This window comes from Temnothorax curvispinosus, unplaced genomic scaffold (assembly GCF_003070985.1).
Source record: "Temnothorax curvispinosus isolate PA1 unplaced genomic scaffold, ASM307098v1 QBEX01005011.1, whole genome shotgun sequence".
Classification (NCBI taxonomy): Eukaryota; Metazoa; Arthropoda; class Insecta; order Hymenoptera; family Formicidae; genus Temnothorax; species Temnothorax curvispinosus.
In genome coordinates, this window is record NW_020214791.1 from 1,998,183 (window position 1) to 2,014,637 (window position 16,455).

Here is a 16,455-nt window from a genome sequence, read left to right on the forward strand (position 1 = left end):
TCTAAACGCATAGCTGTTTTTCAGAAAGAATCAATACAAATGTATAATTATTTTAAATATGTGTGAAAAAGGGAGGGTGTGTGACGAAATTAAATCAATAATTAAAATTAACTTTTTTAAAATTAACCGACCCATGTCTCATTTCCGTGGGCAAGAGAATTTTACAAATAAATTTATTTTTCTAATCTTCTCTTAAATTTTTATTTAATACGGGTAAATATTAAATTATTATCTATTTAATATTCCAATTACTCCAATATTACTCCTTATTATCCGAGTGTTTTAAAGAGTAAAAATAGTTTCGAAATTAATTATAGTCTTTATATCGTAATTATGAGTTTTAGCCAGAATTGGGCGGTTACGCGTAAAATATAATGATCTACATCTACATGTGTATACAGTGTAAATTATGTTTTACGTATCATAATGTAAACAAGCAGTATCTATAGATCGTCAAACATTTATATTTTTTCAGAAATATAGGAAATTTATTTTATTTAAAATTTTATTTTTATGTCACTGTAGATATAATTAATAAAGAAATTATAACTGAAATGCCTCTAAATAGCCTAGTTTAAAACTACTTTTTATTTTTATTTTTGACTGTGCAAAAATATAATTTAAAGAAATTAATAAGTCAATCAATAAATTATTCAATTTACAATAATTTATAATAATTCAATTTATATTGTCTACATGGAAAAAGTTCATGTAAACATAATGTAAACAATACGTGAGCAATCCATGTAGATGTAATCTCGAAATTTACCGCAAATTAACCCTGGCTTTTAGCATCTCGTCGATGCATACAAAACGCTGCGAGATTTGTAAACAGTAGGTACTTCTCTCACAGTCTAACAACCGTCTGCTTTTTCGACGCAATGAATTGTTATATATAGAAAAAAGACGATGCGTGCACTTACCTTGCAATAATCCCGCGCTCATCGCGCTCGTGACGCATCTCGGCGAGAGAATAGCGTGCCGCCGACGAAGCAGGAGTAGCAGGAGCAGGGGTAGCAGGACGAAGAGTCCGGATCTCGGTCGATTCCATGCTGTTCCACGCGCACGGACGCTGATCGCTGCAATCAGGAGATTGGCGTGTAACGGCAACCGACACGCGACGTTTAACGCGTTACGACGGCGTATCGACACTTTACGAGGCGCTCGCGCGATAATTCCCCGAAAAAAATGCGTTACCGGATTTCAGAGCGATACGCGATCCGCAATCCGCCGTGATTCGTATCGATGATTGACAGCGACGGCGCCGACGGCGAAATCTATCGGTCGGAGAACGACGCGCGACGTCACGAGATTCACGATTCTCGAAGTACGCACCCGCGCGCGCATTAATGGCGGGATCATTAATGGCGTATACCGTATGAAGATGCGCATGTATATTGCTAGGGGGTGCATGTTCGGAGCGCATGCTTCGTGTCTGAATATTCGCGTATATCGTGACTGTTGGTAATAATTTAATTTTTTTATAAAAACCTTGTGTCCACGATACTGGAAATCGCTCCGAGATCGCGGACGGAGAAAAAATTCGCCAATCGTATTTAAATAATTCGGCAATTGACCAATTGCCGAATGCGATTGGTTAATTCTTTCTCCGTCCGAGATCTCGGATGAGTGATTTCCAGCATCGCGAACACAATTAAGGCTTAAGAATAATATGTTAAAAAGTATTACAACATTTCTATATATAGTATCATTATCATCATCGAATGCCCAGCAGACTCTCCATGATACGCGAATATTTAAATATGTAGCACGCAAATTTAACCCGATATGCAATCGCATTAACTAATTTCACGCTGTAATTAGGCCTATTAATAGAATTCATTTCAATTGCATCATACGAAATGAGTGGCTTTACCCGTTAAAAAAAAAGAGCCAAGGAAATAAATAAAAAAAGTGTGATTGAAACGAACGGAGCTGCTGTTCGATGCAAAAGTGAAATTTGAAATATTCTAAAACGCATATTACATAATCGGCGCGGCTGCTAGAACAAAGATATGCATATATGTACATATATATACCTAATGACAATGTTGAATTGCACTTTCGATGCATTTCGGACGAGGAGAGTCTCGATCGATTTCGGGCGCACGGAAGCGGATCGTCGATGTCAAAATCACGGCGATGACGGTTGTACGCCATCTTTGACGCGCTACGACGAACACTGTCCGATACTTTACGATGAGACACTCGCGGGAACTTTTCGCGCCAGAGATTCGCTTTTAGGCGATAACATTATTCGTGTCTTCTCCTTTTTCTTCTTTCTTTTGCCACCCGATTCCCAAGACGGGCTCGATACGGCGAATAATGACGTACATTCGTGAAAAATACACGATTCGATATACGATTTGAACGTGATCCTGCGTATGCGTAGTGCGTGATCCCCCATCGCGGCGTGTCCTTCGACTGCTGGGGTGACGACTGACGACTTGAGAAAGTTATCGAGAAGCGTTATCGCGACTTTCGAGATATCGAAACTGTCGAGGCAGCGAACCAATCACCGCGGTTATTCGATACGGTCTGAATCTGAATAAAAAAACGCGAAATAATATTTATACAGCAAACTCTAAAATTCAAAACTTATTTATTTAGGCCAACTCCAGTTAATTTAAGCGGCGATTAATTTAATCAGCAACAATTGCTTAAAGCAAGATTTTTGATTACACAATTCGTCATAATTTCGTCCTTTTTCCACATAATAGACAGCAGAAATTAATAATTCTATTCATGTTAACAAAACAGTATTTCATAAGATATTAATTAATAAATTAATCCATGATTAATGTCCATTTCTACCAATGCAGATTAACTTTTTCAAGGTTCCACCGTACAGTGGATACATCTTCTCGACACCGACTCTTTTAGCAAATTGTACTTTGTACTTGGCAACTTTTTATCTTTTTCTAGTTCTAAGAATTAGAAAAAGATAAAAGTAAGTTAAACCGAGAATAATCTACATTGGTAGAAATGTAGGTACATAAGTCGAATCATAATTTGATCGAAATCGCCTTTATTTATAACCGGCCGCAATATTTGTCGAGAGGGCACCAGCTCTCGGCAATTAATTGAAATATAGATTATTTTTTTCTCGCCGCACTTGAATTATGAAATTTTTTTTCTTTTGTCGTTGGGGTATAAATCGTATAAAATTCCTTTTTTGTGCTATATACCATTAGGGTATAAAATTTTTTCTTTGCACCACTGTTGGGATATAATTTTTTTTTTTTCGCCATTGTTGGGATATAAATTTTTTTACCGCTATTGTGATATAACATTTTTTTGCGCCACCGTTGGAATATGAAATTTTTTTTTTGCTCCGTCGTTGCATCACTATCACTATATCCATTGTGTCAGTGTGTCGTCGACGTCGTCGTGTCACAGTGACAGTGTATCCAATCAAGCAGTCTCGGTCGTCTGATAAAATGTTACGTACAGTCGATGCATTGTAAAATTTTACAGAGCTATTATGTCGTATCTAGCGGGAGGTAGGCTGAACGTCGGGCTTGTTCAGGAACAGGCGAGAAAGCGACTGCTTTGTCTGCTGGAGAAGTGCGATGGCCCAAAGGTACTTCGACCTAACCTCTTCTCAAGGAATCAATTCTTTAATTACAAATTCACACGTTCTTATGTTCTTCTTTTCACTTTTGCACAGGCTATTATATGGGATCAGTCGTTGGCCGGACCGATCGGTCTTGTCGCCAAGTACAATTTGCTAGAAGAGTACGGTGTTGTGAAGATGTACCCGCTGTACGGTGGAACCTTGACAATACCGCCTAACATTAGTAATGTCATATTCATCTCGAGGCCGCAGTTAGAGCTCATGGATCTGATTGCCGAGAATGTTCATGGGTAGGTATACAGCGAATATGTCACCAGATACATATGTGATTTTAATGTATCTAATGGGCCTAATGGCTCTTCTACAATAGCCGTAAGAGTATGCAGTAAGACTGAGTAAAACATAAGCAGTAAGCTATTGACCAACTACAGTTGATTATTCTTGAATTGAAAAAAATCTCATTAGTTAATAGTTTACTGCTTACGTCTTACTGCATACTTTTGCGGCTATTGTAGACAAGTTATATATTCAATGATATTAACAAAGGAATCCAAAAGAAAGTCATGTGCAAATAATAAAGTCAAAATTGCGTATTGATACGGATATGAAACAATACTGCTACTTTTAAATTTTATTATAATCCTAACATAAATTGTATATTTTTAAAAATATTTAAAAATATATTTATTCATGTGTTTACAGAGAAGAGGGCAAGAGGCCGCGTAAAGAATTTCACTTGTTCTTTGTGCCACGCAAGAGTCTACTTTGTCAAAAGAAGCTCCAGAATCGCGGTGTCTTTGGCAGCTTCACGCTGATAGAAGAATTTAAATGTGATCTCTTTCCGTTTGACAACGATCTGCTATCGATGGAACTGAGCGGATCCTTCAAGGAGTTCCACTTGGAAAACGATCCCACTTGCCTGTATCAAGTCGCGCAGGCCATACAAGGCTTGCAAAAATTGTACGGGAAAATCTCGAAAGTCACGGGAAGGGGACCAGCTGCCAGCAAGGTTTGGGAATTGCTGGAAAGGCTAAATAGAGAAGAGGAAGATAACAAATCACTCCCGGTCTCGGGCTCCGTTGCCATTGAACACTTATTATTACTGGATCGATCTGTAGATTTACTCTCGCCTCTAGTTACGCAGTTGACATATGAAGGGTTAATCGACGAAATATACGGAATAAAGTACAGTAAGTATCGGTCTTATATATTTTTTATATTTTAAAATTGCAATTTTATAACATATACTTTTAATGTGTATACGATACGTGGCGTAGTGACAGAAGTATCTTTTTTATTTTAGATACTGTGCAATTACCTGCAAGAAAATTCCATGATTCTGACGATTCTCCCACATCAATGTCTCTAAACGATAAGGAACAAATCATATTAAATTCAGGAGAAGAACTTTTTGCTGAGATCAGGTACGTAACTACGTAAAATTCTTTCTGACAATTCTTTACGACATTTTACTCTTGCAGAGATAAAAATTTCAATGGTGTTGGCCCAGTTCTTAGTAAGAAAGCTAAAGTAATTTCATCACAGTTTGACGAGAGACACGGCGACAAGAGCGTGCAAGAAATTAAACAGTTTGTTGCGAGATTACCACATATGCTAGCAACAAAGCAATCTTTAGCAAGACGTAAGTAATAAATACATGTATACGGATTCATGTTCCAATTCTTTCGCGATATTTATTATTTTTGGTCTTGTTTTAATAATTTATCGTAATTTCTCTTTAACTAGACACCACAATCGCCGAGATGATAAAAGAGGTAACCGACTCGAGCAACTTCTTGGAATCGTTGCAAGTCGAGCAAGAACTGTTAAACTGTATCGACACGGACAAGCCAAATGCGTACATCGAAGATATGATAGCGCAGCAACAACCGTTACTCAAAGTTCTACGTCTCCTTTGCATACAATCGTTGACAAACTCCGGTCTAAAACCAAAACTGCTAGATTACTATAAGAGAGAAATAATTCACACTTATGGATTCCAACATTTGCCAACTATATTAAATCTGGAAAAGGCTGGATTATTGAAGCAACAGCAGTCAGTGCGACAATACGCAGTTTTAAGAAAAGCATTGAGGCTCACTGTCGAGGACGAGAGTGAAATAGCACCGAAAGATATCAGTTACGTACATTCCATATATGCACCGCTGAGCGTGAGACTAGCGGAGCAACTGGTACAACTAAACGGATGGCAAGGATTGAACGACGTGATGGGATTATTACCAGGACCTACCATAAGCAGCGTCCCGTACAATGTATCCTCATCAGTAAGACGTAAGTTAAGACTAAATCTTGGTTTATTTATAGCTTGTTTAAAATTTTTTTTATTTTCTACAAAAAATAAATATTTATTTCAGGAAATTCTATTACCAGCGAAGATTCTAGTTCGGAACCACCAAAATTAATTCTAGTATTTTTTATCGGAGGATGCACTTTCGCCGAGATATCTGCTCTCCGGTTTCTATCGCAACAAGAAGACTGTAAGTGTCATAATAGATTACGAAGTACTTGTCTGCACAAATCAATAAGTAAAGATTTATGGAATATAAATATGACGCAAACATAATACAAATTTTCTTGTAGTAAATGTCGAGTTCGTCGTGGGAACTACTAGGTTAATCAATGGCGACACGTTTCTCACTTCTTTGATGGAAGATTTGGAACGCACGTGAAAAGAAAACTGCTTTAATTAAAAATACCGAAATAGAATATTTAAATTTTTTTGTGATAACGAAAAACTGTAAATATATTTCTTCTCTATTTATTTTATATTCATCCAACTATATATATATATAACTCTTAAAAAATAAGAATTTTTTAACATTTATAGATGTTAATTTATGCATTTTGTACATATATGCATATACATGAAAATACATTGCTGCAATAGGCGAATACATAATAAGAACTTTTCTATTTATATTACAAAATTTGTCGTGATACAATACGCGCGATTTAAGCATTTATTAGTATTATTAGTACAATACGGTTTAAAAATCTCTCTGCTCGAGCTTTTCGTCGATCGATAAGTGGGAAAAATCGTTCGATGTATAATCGCACCGCGATAAGGCAGCGCGACACAACCGCCAGGAGGTTAGTTCGCAACGTGACCGGCGTAGAGCGCTACCGCCATCGCGAACGGACGGCTCTGAGAGCTCTCGCTGGCTCTCGCGCCTGGTGTGTGCCGTGTGGTGTGTACGGTGTATACGGTGCAAGTACGGTACGAAGCGGGACGAGTGAAATCGGACGTGAGTCGCAGGTGGAGGAATCCTCGCGCACGGTCCCTGCGGTCGTCCGTGGACCCTAGGTACGGTGTGGACCCATCGTCGGTCGCTGTCTCGCGAGAGTGGAGTGCTCTCTCTCTCTCGCGCGCGCGCGCGTGCTCACGCGAAAGAGAGGAGAGTGTGTGAGTATGTGTGTATACGTGTGTGTATAGGAGCGTGCGTGACGTGCGTATACGGCAACGACGACGACGGCGACGACGGCACGGCGACGAGGAGGCGTGTATTGTTCCGGGGCGCGGCGCACGATTCTCACGAATCAGCAACGGGCTCGCCCGAGGGATCGTTGGGCGCTTAATTATGCCCACGGGATCGGCGGCCAGGTACAGGAAAGAGAGCTGCTCCTCCTCCTCCGCCGCCACCTCCGCCTGAGGAGAGCGCATACACACACGGAGCCTGCGAGGCGCATGCTTTCCCCGCCCGCTCCCTCGCCATTTTGGAGGTGAATACGATTTTCTCGGCCCTTTTTTAGCCCGAACCGTGGCCCTGCCCTGGGCGAACCCAGCGGGACTTCCACCCGCCGCGGGGTCGCGGCGCGTGAGACCGCGCGATGTCGCGCCGCCACCCGAACGGACTCGGACGGGCGGATGAACGGATCAGACGGATGGACGGACGGGACCGGCCGTCGTGAGTCGTGACGCGCGCGCTATAACGCGAGGTGCATGTTTTCGTCGTCGTCGTCGACGTCGACGGTGCAGCGTTGCACCGCGACGCGGATGGGGGGAGGTGTGGTGGAGCGCGAGGCGAACGGCGGACGAGGACGGCGACGGGAAGAGGTGGGGTAGGGGGCCCGATCGGGCCGACGAGCGCCGAGGACCCAACCCTCCTTACGCCCGCATTTCTCCACCTCCTGTGAATTTTCTCGTCGTCGTCTTCGTCGTCGTCGTCGTCATCGCTATCGTCCGGTCTGCCCGCAAATTTCCCTTTTCCCCTCTTTGCGAGCGAATTTCCTGACGTCGCGTCGCCACTGATCTCTCGCGAGATCGAAGGATCGCGCTCTCTCGGGGCCCGGAGGTGGCTCGCGGTTAAGGATACTTCCCCCTCGGCGCCGCGCGTCGATAATTCTCTCTCTCGTGCGCGCCCTGCCGAATTTTGCCTCTCGAGCCCCTCTCCCCTTTCCTCTCATTCTCTCTTTCTCTCTTTCTCGTTGCTGATCCGGTCCTGTCGCGCGACAGAAACGACGACCGCGGATAGTCTCCTCCTCTCCGCCGAGAGGACGGCCTCCTCGATGATACACACTAGTGTCACAGCCACTCGAGGCCGCGGCGAGTAACGTGACTAACGCGACAACAATGACGGGAGTGCGGCGGTTCTCGTTCTCGTCGCTCCTACGGGAAGAACGTGCCTATTTCTGTGTCGTTTGAGCCGTTACGTGTTTTCCTCCTCGCCCTTCTCGCCATCGCGACCACGGGGGAAATCGCATTTAGATTCTCGCTCCCGCGGACGAGATAAAAAACGGAAACAACGACGACGACGACGACGACCGGGCTCGGACAATGGGCCGAGCGTAGTAAACGTTTGTTATTGTGCTTTTTGCATTTTTCGACCCGCCGTGCTGCCGTTCAGTGTGCACTTCCGTCCTTATGCTCGTAAAGCACGCGCGAGGTGCATCCGGCTCGGAGGAAGGTGCCTCCGACTTCTAATACACGAGCGGTCTCTCTCCCGAGAAGTTAAAGAGAGACGTGGACTCTTTTCATGAGCTCAAAGTTGAAAATTTCACGGGAGATTTAATTGCGAAACGTACATCGAAATTCGAGAGCATAAGTAGATAGGAAAACTGTGTTTTCGAAATAATCTTTAGCGTGAGACTGTAGTCAAACTGGAAGACTTATCGAGATCTCTTGAGAGGAAATTTTTAGGAAGACACAATTGAATATATTGTTTTGTAACTGAATGATGATCTGGTTAATTCGTAGCACTACGTACACCATTTATCTAACTAGGCAAAGATTAATGGTGATGCTATAAATTAATGAAATTTTTAAGTCAATTATTTATTTGAGAGTTTACTTATTTTTGCTGAAAAGTCATTCTTAATTAGCTGCGTGTATATGGTAACTGGTTAATATGATTTGCAAATAATAAAACATGTAAATTCTTTATTAAAGTCTTTATTAAAATTTGAGATGAGAATTATGACGGTGCGATTGTACATTAATTGCTGTAACTTTAAATTTTACCTAGCTCAAAATATCTGCATCTAAAACATATTTCTTTTATAGATAGAATGTTAAATTTGGGAATGGACTGACAGAGGATTCAATAAAAACAGACGGTTCGGGCAAGGAATCTAAAGATAACAGGGCAAGGTATCTGGACTAGGCCTCGGGCATCTAATTATCAACAACTCGACTATGCCAGCTGTTGCAAGGCCTGGTAGTTTAAAGGACCCAGAGATTGCCGAATTATTTGAGAAAAATGATCCGGAGAAAATATTTGAGGATCTGCGCGAGATCGGGCATGGCAGTTTCGGGGCTGTTTACTATGCCCGATGCCTGGTTACCAAAGAAATTGTTGCCATCAAGAAAATGTCTTACCTGGGGAAGCAAACGGTGGAAAAGTGGCAGGACATTTTAAAGGAAATTCGATTTCTTAGGCAACTTAATCATCCTAACACTATAGAGTATAAGGGTTGCTATCTCAGGGACCACACTGCCTGGGTATGTGCGATACACCGAATTTTTATATCTGTTCAGTCAATTTGTCAATATTTTACATCTTTTAAAGTAGCCTTTTATAAACGATATTAAAACCGTGCCGTTGCGTGTCGTTTTGCAGTTGGTGATGGAATATTGTCTTGGCTCCGCATCAGACATTATCGAAGTACATAAAAGACCACTGAAGGAAGAGGAGATAGCTGCAATATGCGAAGGTGTATTGCGCGGCTTGCACTATCTTCACTCCCTCGGGAGAATCCATCGTGATGTGAAAGCTGGAAATATCCTACTTACTGAGAACGGTACAGTCAAATTAGCTGATTTTGGGTCCGCGAGTATAAAATGTCCAGCCAATAGCTTCGTAGGGACTCCGTACTGGATGGCACCAGAAGTTATATTGGCTATGGACGAGGGGCAATATGATGGCAAGGTTGACGTATGGTCATTAGGAATAACTTGCATCGAATTAGGTACGTGTATTTAATATTTAATGTATTATTGAATATAATATATTGTGTATAAAAACCTATTGCATATAAGCATCAGTATCTTTTGCATATCAATGATTTAAAATAACTGTTACCATGTTAAAATTTGCACAATTATTATTCAGAATCTGAATTTATGATAATTTATTTTGTGTCATGTTCAACAAAGTAACAAAATAATTATTCGAGATATTGTAAGATATTAATCTAATTTTTCAAAATTCTGTAATTTAATTAATAACTTAAGTTTTCTGTTTTATCAAAGCAAGAGTTATATCATAATTATTATTTATTCTAGCTTAAACACAAAACTTACATTATTTATATTATTGATTATAGCGGAAAGAAAGCCACCTTATTTTAATATGAATGCAATGAGCGCCTTGTATCATATTGCACAAAACGACACTCCAACGTTAAATTCGCCAGATTGGACTGATGTTTTTCGGCATTTTGTCGAGGTGTGTCTCACAAAGAGTCCAATTGAGAGACCAACATCCGGGAAACTGTTATCAGTGAGTTGTCCTTATGTATATCAGCGACACTTTACATCCGTATCTTTTCTCTCTTTTTTTTTTTTATTACGTTGTATGTAGTATGTTAGTAGTAGTCTAGTTGTTCTCTTATAGGCTTTCAATTTTACAGCATCAATTTGTCACGAGACCACGTTCTCCTCAAGTTTTGATAGATTTGATACAGAGAACGAAAGCTGCTGTCCGGGAATTAGATAATTTGAATTATCGTAAAATGAAGAAAATCTTGATGATCGACGCATGCGAGACTGAGAGCACAGTTGGTGACGCTGACGGTATGTTAACGTCAATTATCTATCAACACTTACAATTAGTGAACTTACTATTTTTACGTATCTTTCTCTTGAGTATGCTAATTAAATTTTCTTTACTGATAGCTCTGAATCTTGAAAACTGTAATCACTTACAGATACTCCTGATGAACAAACAGGTGGTGATAGTAGCAAAAGCAATTCAATTACCTCAGAACACTCAATTCACTCGATGGGCGTCTCAGCAAGCTCTCAAAGTTCCTCCACCAATAGCCTGCCGCTGCCGAATGCTGATGGTAATGACTACTCTTCGGGATCTGTCAGAAATCGGCATAAGGTCTCAGCAGGTGGTGTCACTGCCAATCTTCTTGAACACGGTGCCAATAATTTTGCAACAATTAGGACAACTTCAATTGTTACGAAGCAACAAAAAGAACATATGCAAGAAGAGATGCATGAACAAATGAGTGGATATAAACGAATGAGAAGGGAGCACCAAGGTGCTTTGGTAAGAAATTAAATATTCTACCTAATATTATAGATTATATTGCAGAGAAATAACTTGATTATGATACATTTCAAAACTTGTATACTTAAAAGAACTAAAATTTTATGCGCTAAATGATTTAATTGCTTTAAAATATTTGTATTTAAATAAAGAGATTTTTTTAATCTCTATAAGCAGTAGTTATTAATGATTGTGATAAAACTTTCAAATTTAATATTCACGATATAATATTTCTCCTTTTCTTTCACAGGTGAAATTGGAGGAACGCTGCAAGATGGAAATGGAATCACATAAACAGCTGTTGGATAAAGAGTATGAAACTCTGTTGCAACAGTTTAGTAAGGATCTCGAGAAATTGCAGCTCAGACATCTACAAGAGCTGGAACGCAAGTTAAAACAAAATCAAAATGCTGAGAAGAAACTTAATAAAGAGATAACAAGTAGACAGGAGGCTGACCGTAAAGCTCTAGAAGCTCAACAGAAAAGAGAGTACAAAGTAAGTTTCGGCATAAAATAATTTATCGAGATATATAAAATTTTAACACATTTAATTTTATATTTTTATACAACTTTATTTATATAGGCTTATAAAGAAAGATGGAAAAAAGAACTCTCTCAGGATGAGGTAACTCCAAAGAGGCAACGAGATGCTACACTTCAAAGTCAAAAAGACAATTTGAGACAAATGGAAGCGCAAGAAGAACAACGGCTTGCTAGAGGACAACGAGAATACTTGGATCTTGAAATTCGAAAATTCCGTAGAAAAAAGTTACTCATCTTCCACAGTTTGGAGCAGGAGCTTCTTCGTGAAGTTCGTATCATAATGCATATATTAAAAAGTTTTTTTATTACTGAATTATTGCATATTTTCTCAAAAATCTTTTCTACGTCGTATTTCTTTATTTTTTGATACTATACGAGTCAATATTCCTAACAATTAATATAAAAAGATAATTTGATTGTAATTTATACTTTTTCCCTGGTATTAATTCCGAGATCCAACACTTAATTCTTATTAACATTTTTAACTTTTATTGAATGTGAATTTTGCATTGAATATATTTATTAAACAGGAGTTGAATAAACGGCAACAGCAGTTGGAGCAAGCACATGCTATGCTTCTGCGACATCATGAAAAGACGCAAGAATTAGAATATAGACAACAAAGAGCGGTACACGCACTTCGTGAGGATCAAGTACATCGACAGCATTCAACGGAACTGAGTAATCAGCAGGATTATATGCAAAGAGCCGAACGTGATCTACGTAAAAAGCATGCGTTAGAACTTAAGCAACAACCGAAGAGTCTCAAGGTAAATAACAATATGTAGCAGTAGGTATTGATTAAAACATTGTAAAACATTGATTTATAAATGTTTTTCTCTGTCTATTTGATATTGTATTGACGAATAAATTTTATAATTTTAGCAAAAGGAAATGCAAATTCGTAAACAGTTTAGAGAAACTTGTAAAATACAAACACGACAATATAAAGCATTGAAAGCTCAAACCCTACAATCAACTGCTAAGGATGAGCAAAAAGCGGTCATTAAGAAGTTAAAGGAAGAACAAAGGCGCAAATTGGCACTTTTAGGTGATCAATATGAGCAAAGTATCGCTGAAATGCTCCAAAAGCAGAGTATACGGCTAGATGAGTCACAAGAAGTAGAATGCCATAATCTTAAGGTTCGATACGATAAAGATATATATTATTGTGTATTGTAATGTACAGCCTTATCATTATATGATATTAATGAAATATTAAATTAATTTTGCAGGAAAGATTAAATTATGAATTAGAAATTCTAATGGCATACCAATCAAAAAATAAGATGCAAGCCGAGGCGCAGAGGAATAGGGAACGTCGCGAGTTGGAAGATCGTGTATCTGTTAGACGAGCTTTGCTTGAACAAAAAATGGAATTAGAAACTCAGGAATTCCTTCGTGAACGTAGTGAACGTATACGCTTGCTTCATGAAAGGCAAGAACGGGAACTGCAACAATTTGATGAGGAAAGTGCAAGAATAGGATTCAGGTATGTGACGAGCAGAAAGTATAATATACAGTACAGAGTTTTTTTCAGTTTTTTTTTGTGCAAGGAATATTGTTATATTTACCAGACGCAATCATTGTCATGTATTGTGCATTATAATTTTATAGTATTTTTCACATTATTGCAGTGCTCTGGCGATAGCTGAGGCATCGAAAGAATCTTATCCGGACGATGAAAGCCTTAGCGGCTCCATGTTAAGTCTGGCTCACAGTAATAGCTCCACGTCCTTCCCCCCTAATAGTCTTTAATTTTAATCATTAATATACGTATACATATATATGTATGTGTATATGTATATGTATGTGTGTCTGCCTGTAGTAAGTATGTACATGACGAGTCTACCGACGTATAACAATTCAATGACTTACAAATATAACAAGGGTTGGCTCGTTGCGTGCATTGAACCGAACCTGAAAGATTTGTTAAGGTTGGGAATGTGTATTGGACTGAAATTGTCCTAGGCATGTATTTTTTAATCGTCCAGATATAACAACACAATTTACCAGAAAAGAAAGAGAAAGAGAGCTTCATATTGAAGAAGAATTTAGATGCTTTTTGCAACATTGTAATATTTATTAAACGTAACCAAATATTTCTGAGATGCAGATAGAGATAAAAGAAAGTCTTTAAAGCATTAATCTCATTTCTAATATCCATTAGAGAATCTTAATATACATAGGTCAGACGATGTCAGCATAGAGAATAAAGAATTTTATACACGCCCTATACCACAGAAAAAAAATTTAGAGACATTTATTTATTAATATGTTACAAATATAATAAAAGTAACAGTACGATAATTATAATGCTCGAATTAATATATATTTTATTCTTTTTCCCCTAAGACTTCAGATAAATCTGAGATAGCTTTCTCAGTGTGGTGTTCTGATTTTTACGTTGCTTTCATGATGAACTTTGAAGTTCTTCGTGATAATTGAGCATCGCGCGCACGTTAGTATATTTTTTACGTATATTTCAAGATTTTAATTATATACATATTTTGTTTAAAGTAATAAAAAGTTATAATGGAGAATTGTAAGTACTATTCTAATAAATTTAGCAGAACTATCTTTTCTTTTATAAGTATAAATATCAGTAATCAAACGTGCATTTCTCAAAAAAAGATTTAGATTCAGGATACAACAAGTTATCCTTTTATTGCCTCTTTACTTTCCATCTCTTATATCTCAGTATGACAAATTTAATTGGTAATAAAATTATTGTTGAGAATTAGAAACAATTGGTATTTACTTTTCAATTCCTTTCAAGTTTCCTGCTATAAGATTCTTTAACGTTGTATCTTGGATATCTTCTAAATATATAGTTTACATATAAAACTAATAACATGTAAAAATTATTTATGTGATATATTAATTTATGCATTGTTTTAACAAAGAGTTAAATATTTACTTTTTAATGGAAAATTCTTGCTAACACGTAACTTTTTTTTTTTTTATTGATCTAAATATTTTCTGCGCCATTATTAAACAAACTTATTTTCAGTTATAAGACTAGTTATTTAATATCTCACATTATATATTTCCTTTTCACTTCCGTGTCTTTATTCATACAGCATTAAATCTCAATCGAGTTAAAAGTATTTATACGTTGAATATGATATTTAATGAAGAGAAATAATCACGCAGATTGATTTTAAAATTACGATACAGATACCTTAAATAATAGACAATCTTAAATAAGACAAATTGATATTATTGATGCATTCCCTAAATGCTCTATGCTTTTATATTGATAGTTATGGTAATTTATTTTAATTTGGTATGTAAATTCTAAAAAATATTCACTTTTTGCAATGTTTCAATTATATCAATTATTTGCATTTTACAATTTTGAACAAATGTACAACGAACGTTTGTTCCTTCACATCTGCTTATAAGAATTTAAAATTTACTTTTCGATCCATTGCTTCATTATATGTATTTATATTGTATCACATACTATAAGTACATTCAAAATTTCATCCAGTACACATCCCAATATTATACTTTTACATCAAAATGTACATGTTTCGTTTTTTTCCCACTTTTTTTCATATATTTTTATTTTATATGTCACGAAACCATTATACATATAAAATCTATATCCAAATGATTGTGACTGTTGTTCCTCCTAAATAATGTTCCGTTGTATGATAACTTAACACTTTCTTGTAAAATCAACGAAAAACAAATCGTCTCGTTTCGTATTAAATTCAAAAACTGCGTACTGAGAAAGTGTATTTCCATTAATGATAACACTTTTAAGCAGGTGCTACTATATTATGTAGTTAATACTTAGCAATGCATACAGTCCATTTATTTTTGGATTATGGAATGTCAGTAAGTTTTATTGTATAAAGCATTTCATCGTTATCGTAAAAAAAAGTAAATTTTTACAATTAAATTATAATCTAATTTCGTTCTAATATATATGTGTATAATATATATATATGTATGTATTTATATAATATATATATTATATATGTATATGTATGTGGAGAGCAGTAAAACATGTCACCATGAAATACTTGTAAGCGATAATTGAGAAAGCCAATCAAATACTTGTATTATATTAATTAATGCGTATATTACAAAAAGAAAGAACTAATGTTCTATAATTTTATTTTACGCTTATAGCTTGAGATTCTTCACGTAAATTAAAGTAAAAATGTTTATTTAGTTTTAGAAGAGGTAAAAGTAAATAATTATAATACAGATTGAGGGGCATGACCAAAAATATTGCATTTTATTTCGTAAGCTCATAGATCTTTCTTCTTCATAATAATTTATACGTTTAAACAAAAGTGAAAAGCTTTAAACGACATTCACATAGTAAACGTTTTGTCATTCGTGTCACAATGGCAATATAGCATTGTACATTCCAATTTTCGTTATATATATTATACATATAAATATGTGTCTTTTTTTTAATCCTTCATGAAATTCTGACGCGAAAATTATAAGCGACTAGCATGCATCGAACGAATATCTAAAAGTGTGTTCAATTATAGTGATATGAGTGATTGTAGTGAAACACGAACAATACAATTGTTGTCATGGTTATATGTTCCAAGATGTACGATACGGAAA

At 37.2% G+C, this 16,455-nt stretch overlaps 2 protein-coding genes across 6 annotated transcripts; both read left to right on the top strand.

Moving 5' to 3' along the window:
* The first annotated feature begins 3,383 nt into the window (after positions 1–3,383).
* Positions 3,384–6,353, top strand: LOC112454327 (vacuolar protein sorting-associated protein 33A-like). Its single transcript, XM_025015639.1, has 8 exons — positions 3,384–3,583; positions 3,671–3,867; positions 4,280–4,767; positions 4,881–5,001; positions 5,059–5,219; positions 5,324–5,869; positions 5,953–6,075; positions 6,179–6,353. The coding sequence occupies exons 1-8, from the start codon at positions 3,485–3,487 to the stop codon at positions 6,265–6,267; spliced, it is 1,824 nt and encodes a 607-aa protein (XP_024871407.1). The 5' UTR covers positions 3,384–3,484; the 3' UTR covers positions 6,268–6,353.
* Positions 6,354–6,698: 345 nt separating this feature from the next.
* LOC112454344 (serine/threonine-protein kinase Tao) lies at positions 6,699–14,699 on the top strand. 5 transcript variants are annotated; one of them, XM_025015674.1, is made up of 12 exons: positions 6,699–7,318; positions 9,099–9,536; positions 9,655–10,003; positions 10,361–10,536; positions 10,667–10,829; positions 10,964–11,313; positions 11,564–11,809; positions 11,897–12,124; positions 12,387–12,626; positions 12,742–12,999; positions 13,092–13,348; positions 13,494–14,699. In XM_025015674.1, the coding sequence occupies exons 2-12, from the start codon at positions 9,231–9,233 to the stop codon at positions 13,612–13,614; spliced, it is 2,694 nt and encodes an 897-aa protein (XP_024871442.1). In that variant the 5' UTR covers positions 6,699–7,318; positions 9,099–9,230; the 3' UTR covers positions 13,615–14,699. The 5 variants fall into 5 exon arrangements, with proteins under 5 accessions (XP_024871442.1, XP_024871438.1, XP_024871439.1 ...); XM_025015670.1 differs by having other exon boundaries at positions 9,103–9,536; positions 13,494–13,614; XM_025015671.1 differs by having other exon boundaries at positions 6,699–7,199; positions 13,494–13,614.
* The last annotated feature ends 1,756 nt before the right edge of the window (positions 14,700–16,455 follow it).